This window comes from Dendropsophus ebraccatus, chromosome 9 (assembly GCF_027789765.1).
Source record: "Dendropsophus ebraccatus isolate aDenEbr1 chromosome 9, aDenEbr1.pat, whole genome shotgun sequence".
Taxonomy (NCBI): Eukaryota; Metazoa; Chordata; class Amphibia; order Anura; family Hylidae; genus Dendropsophus; species Dendropsophus ebraccatus.
In genome coordinates this window covers 42617630-42623629 of record NC_091462.1, presented here as the reverse complement: position 1 = coordinate 42623629, position 6000 = coordinate 42617630, and the positions used below count along the sequence as shown (strand labels likewise).

Sequence of the window (6000 nt, the reverse complement as noted above, 5' to 3'; positions counted from 1 at the left end):
GGTTGTCACTGTGAAGCATGGAGGAGGAGGTGTAATGGTGTGGGGATGCTTTACTGGTGACACTGTTGGGGATTTATAAAAAATTGAAGGCATACTGAACCAGCATGGCTACCACAGCATCTTGCAGCAGCATGCTATTCCAACCGGTTTGCGTTTAGTTGGACCATCATTTATTTAACAGGACAATGACCCCAAACACACCTCCAGGCTGTGTAAGTGCTACATGACCAAGAAGGAGAGTGATGGGGTGCCACAAGATGGTTTGGGGTGAGCTGGACCGCAGAGTGAAGGCAAAAGGGCCAACAAGTGCTAAGCCTCTCTGGGAACTCCTTCCAGACTGTTGGAAGAGCATTTCCGGTAACTACCGCTTGAAGCTCATCAAGAGAATGCCAAGAGTGCAAAGCAGTTATCAAAGTAAAAGGTGGCTACTATGAAGATACATATGAACAGACAGGGGCGTAACTAGGATTCATGGGGCCACATAGCAAAAAACCTTTTGCCCCCCCCCCCCACACACACAGCATGATGGGAGATGTAGTTCTACTGTGCCACTGCCTCCCCCCTCCTATACTATGTCAACCTCTTATCCCTTGCAGAACTTCAACCCCCACTATGAACTGTCAATGGGGCATGATGGAGGTTGTAGTTCAGCAACTTGAATGTCCATAGGCTGCAAAACTACAACTCCCATCATGAACAGTTAGGACATAGTGGGGGTTGTAGTTATCTGGGGGTAATCTCACCTGTCCTGGTTCCTGCTCTGTCCTCTGGTCCTGTGTGGCTTCTGTGCCTGCCTCCATCTTCTCTCTGGTCTGTGGGGGGCAGTGATGATGGTGATGGTTGTTCTTTACCACTGACGTAGGGGACACTATATGGGGAGGGGGGCTGCTGCTGGGGACACTATATCAGGGGGCTGCTGGGGACACTATATGGGGAGGGGGGCTGCTGGGGACACTATCAGGGGACTGCTGGGGACACTATGGGGGGCTACTGCTGGGGACACTATATGGGGGGCTGCTGGGGACACTATATGGGGAGGGGGGCTGCTGGGGACACTATATCAGGGGGCTACTGCTGGGGACACTATATGGGGAGGGGGCTGCTGGGGACACTATATAGGGGGGCTGCTGGGGACACTATATGGGGAAGGGGGCTGCTGGGGACACTATATGGGGAGGGGGGCTGCTGGGGACACTATATGGGGAGGGGGTTTGCTGGGGACACTATCAGGGGGCTGCTGGGGACACTATGGGGGGCTACTGCTGGGGACACTATATGGGGGGCTGCTGGGGACACTATATGGGGAGGGGGCTGCTGGGGACACTATATAGGGGGTCTGCTGGGGACACTATATAGGGGGGCTGCTCGGGACACTATATGGGGAGGGGGGCTGCTGGGGACACTATATAGGGGGGGCTGCTGGGGACACTATATGGGGAGGGGGGCTGCTGGGGACACTATATGGGGAGGGGGGCTGCTGGGGACACTATATGGGGAGGGGGGCTGCTGGGGACACTATATGGGGAGGGGGGCTGCTGGGGACACTATATGGGGAGGGGGGCTGCTGGGGACACTATATGGGGGGCTGCTGGGGACACTATATGGGGAGGGGGTTTGCTGGGGACACTATATGGGGAGGGGGGCTGCTGGGGACACTATATGGGGGGCTGCTGGGGACACTATATGGGGAGGGGGTTTGCTGGGGACACTATATGGGGAGGGGGGCTGCTGGGGACACTATATCAGGGGGCTGCTTGGGACACTATATAGGATGGCTGCTGGGGACACTATATAGGGGGGCTGCTGGGGACACTATATGGGGAAGGGGGCTGCTGGGGACACTATATGGGGAGGGGGGCTGCTGGGGACACTATATGGGGAGGGGGGCTGCTGGGGACACTATATCAGGGGGCTGCTGGGGACACTATATGGGAAGGGGGGCTGCTGGGGACACTATATGGGAAGGGGGGCTGCTGGGGACACTATATGGGGGGCTGCTGGGGACACTATATGGGGAGGGGGGCTGCTGGGGACACTGCACGGGACACTGTATGGGGGGGCCACAGGACTGGGACAGGGGCCGCAGGGGGAGACAGGATGGGGGGCCGCAGGGGGAGACAGGACGGGGGCCCGCAGGGGGAGACAGGACGGGGGCCCGCAGGGGGAGACAGGACGGGGGCCCGCAGGGGGAGACAGGACGGGAGCCCGCAGGGGGAGACAGGACGGGGGCCGCAGGGGGAGACAGGACGGGGGCCGCAGGGGGAGACAGGACGGGGGCCGCAGGAGGAGACAGGATGGGGGCCGCAGGAGGACACAGGATGGGGGCCGCAGGAGGACACAGCTTACTTGAAAATGCACTCCTCAGCCTCAATGTCCCTGGCTAGGAGGAGGAGAGTGTGGAAGCACTTCTGTTCCGTAGGGGGACGGGCTGTAATGAAGAAAAGCTGGCCACATGTTTCAATGCGGGGGCCCGGGCCCCTGGCCCCCCCCAGGCCCCATAGCAACGGCGTACCCTGCCCCCATGGTAGCTACGCCAGTGTGAACAGAGAAAGCAGCACTCCAATATACGTGGAATAAATGTGTACCTTTATTCACCCGCCATGTGCTGTGCAACGTTTCAATCACTGAAATGTTGCACAGCACAGCGCAATGGTTCACAGCACATGATGGGTAAATAAAAGTAATGCTGCGGGACCTAAACTCCCATGGCCCCACCACCCCAGAAACCCTGTTTTAGCAATAATGTCCACAGCACGGCACCACACCAGAAGAAGCAGATTGAATGTCTCACCATGTGCTTTCATCCAAACGGCTGGAGAGAGGGGACAGGGGGGTCTAGGTTTGACGGCACTGGGGTTACTGGACTAGTAGGTTGCTCCCTCCTTGAGCACTTTTGTTGTGGAGGTGATGGTCCCCATTTAGGTTAGGGACCCTCGTGAATCAGGAACCGTGAAGTGGTGTGTGGGCTTACACACTATGATCAAATTGTAACTAACTTCTGATGTTAGTACTAATAGTGCTGACAAGTAATCAGAAACAATCAGAGTTAGGCCTTATTCCCACGTTCCGTGTAAGGCCTATAACGGACTCTTCCTTAACAATATATTGTTTCCAACTTTTTTCCTGAAAAACAACTTGTAAATACTATAAATAATTTTTTTTTGTTAATATAAAAAGTGATTATACTAATTTCCGAGTGCACTCTCCTACGGCAGTCACATTAAGCTTTTAGAAAAGCACTTTGTGTTTTAACTCAGTTTTTTTTTCTTTGTATTTGACAACAGCTTCATGCAACTAAAAGCAGCCGCCATCAAATATTAACTATAAAGCTAATTACAATATTTTATTATTTAGCAGTCATGATACTTTCTGCTTTCTTAGAATTAATATTTTAAAACAGACTTGGTAATACAACCTAGATTACAGAATAAGATGTGTACTTACATTTAGAGCACTGTGAGGTGACACTGTCTGTCAGAGTCACTTTTAAAGGAGAACTATCAACAGGTTAGAATAATATAACCTGCTGATATCTCCCTAGTGCACACGAGAATGAAGGTATGTCTTACCTTTATCCTCGGCGCCCTTCCCGTGCTGTTTGTCGTGAATTGCTGTGCCCATTAGGATCACTGGGGGTTAGGCTACCAACCCTGACGGCAATCTTCCCCTTCTAATGATTATCAATGTAGTGGACCGGATCGATGTATGGGGGGCAGTAGCCCCAACCCAGTGCTCTTCATGGCCCTACTGGGCAGAGCAATTCACAACAGACAGCACAGGAACCACACCCAGGATGAAGGTAAGAGACATACCTTCATCCTCAGCGCCACGTGCGCTATATGGAGATATCAGGAGGTTAGATTCAGCTAACCATCTGATAGTTCCCCTTTAATGTGCTTCCTTAGTGTCCTGTCCAGCTAGATGCCAGGCATAGTCCACTACCAATCCATGTTGCAATATAGTGGAGTTTTATTGCTACTGTTGAACAATATTATTTAGCAATTCAAATACTAATTCTACCAAAAAACTAAAAGGTATGTTCACACAGCTTTTTGAGCTGTAATTTTACAGGTCAAAAAACAGCAGAGATTGCAAATTAATTTTTAGTCCTTCGCTATCTTTTGGGACAATATGCAATTAGTAAATATTTTGAGCCACTTACATCCCATTATACTATATACTCATGGGGTAACAAGCATTTAGAGATAATCTTTACAGCAAGTTTCATGGACATAGAAACAAGGATCGTGATCCTATTCCCTAGAATGGAAGTGTTTTTAGGCAAGCTCTGGGACCTTTGAAGGGGTCAATGTATAGGAAGGGGGAGGCGAGATTGGAAGATCAGGCTATTGTGCATCTTACCTATACACTGGTGTCACATCTCACTGTACTCCTTTAAGTAATAAGGAGGACACTGCTAGAAAAGCGCTGTGGAATCTGTTGGCACTATACAAATAAATTATATTATTGTTATTATTATTATTATTATTAAAGTGATCAGTACACAAAAAATGTGTTAAAAAATAAAGTGTAACATATAGTTACACAGTTTATACGGTTGAAAAAAAAAAGCGCATGTCCATCAAGTTCAACCAAGGAGGGGATAGATGCAGGGAAGGGGTATATACAAGGAGGGGATGGATACAGGGGAGGGGGGCGGATGATGATAGGTTTTATACATATGCATTTATGTTATTTTGGTCTAAGAAGCTGTCTAGGCCGGTTTTGAAGCCCTCTAACATAAAAACATATGTTCGTTTATGTTTAGAAGGCTGAAACAATGTCACATTTAGACTATGTTTGGTCTATTAAAATCTATAAGCACATTGGCCATGCTGTCCATGATGTTGGAAACTGTGAACAACTCTGTTCCAAGACCAGCACCTAGGTGTAAATCAGATAAATGCAGCCAATGACAGAGTAAAAGCTATGAACATAAAACATGACAATATCAACAGAAAACATATATTTATTAGTCACTGAGACTGACAGCTGTGACATACAGATGCATTCTTGGTGATATACACATCACCCATACTACTCCCTTATTGCAAATAATTGGATCTAAAGTACATTGTCAGTCATTGTGGTGGACACATTGGAGAGAGCAGATGCTGGGCCAAAAAGGCCTCTGAATAGTTCACTTCAGCCAAATGTACTTGTCCCCAATATCTTCATTGTATCCTTTAGCATATTTTCTTCCTTTCAACTGCAAGGGAAAATAACAATATCTCAATTATAAACAAATTAAAAATGACACCTTTGCTTTAGAGTCACATGCATTTATTTTTTATTTTTATTAGGCGTTCTAGTTCCTGTGTTGTTTTCAGCTATCACAGTACAGCCATATAATTCAATGACTCCTCTTTGTATCTCCTGTTTCATAATAAAATCTTTTCCTGACTGGTGAAAATTTCCAAAAAGGGGCAAGAAAAAACAAAAACTATGAAAGTGTATATGTTCCTTTTTCTTAAATGAAATTTGTCACCCGCTGTGACCCTTACAAACCAGCCACGCTATAATAAAACACCAATAGAGAAGCCTGAAATTAATTTCATGCTGCCCGAAGTCTTTGGCACAGTCCCGGATGGCTTCTCCCTGCCCTTTTAAATAGCTTGCCTGTACAGTGGAAATGGCAAAAGTCAAGTTTATTCCATCCAGCTGATGGTAGTGCCAAGATCTGAAAAGCCAAAGGCTGACTTGCATCTAGTCCAATGGTCAGTGACACTCAGAAAATCTTATGCATATGTCATGAGTGTTGATGTAGGTGCATGTTCAGAGACTCCCTCCACATGTGTTCAGCAATAGACTCTCAGAGGTTGCACTGCTCTGAGAGAGCTCTGATAAAGGTACCAGCAGTCTTAGTATACTTAAAGGGGTTATCCAGCGCTACAAAAACATGGCCACTTTTCCTCCTACTGTTGTCTCCAGTTCAGGTGTGGTTTGCAATTAAGCTCCATTTACTTCACACCCAAACTGGAGACAACAGTAGGGGAAAAG

At 48.1% G+C, this 6000-nt stretch overlaps 1 protein-coding gene across 1 annotated transcript in view; it reads right to left on the bottom strand.

The window, feature by feature from the left end:
* Nucleotides 1–4951: 4951 nt before the first annotated feature.
* Nucleotides 4952–6000, bottom strand: part of NDUFA10 (NADH:ubiquinone oxidoreductase subunit A10) — a 94375-nt gene continuing 93326 nt past the window's right edge. Inside the window, exon 10 of the mRNA XM_069983113.1 lies at nt 4952–5209. Coding sequence (XP_069839214.1) covers nt 5141–5209 — 69 coding nt within the window. The 3' untranslated portion in view covers nt 4952–5140. The remainder of the gene's footprint in view (nt 5210–6000) is intronic.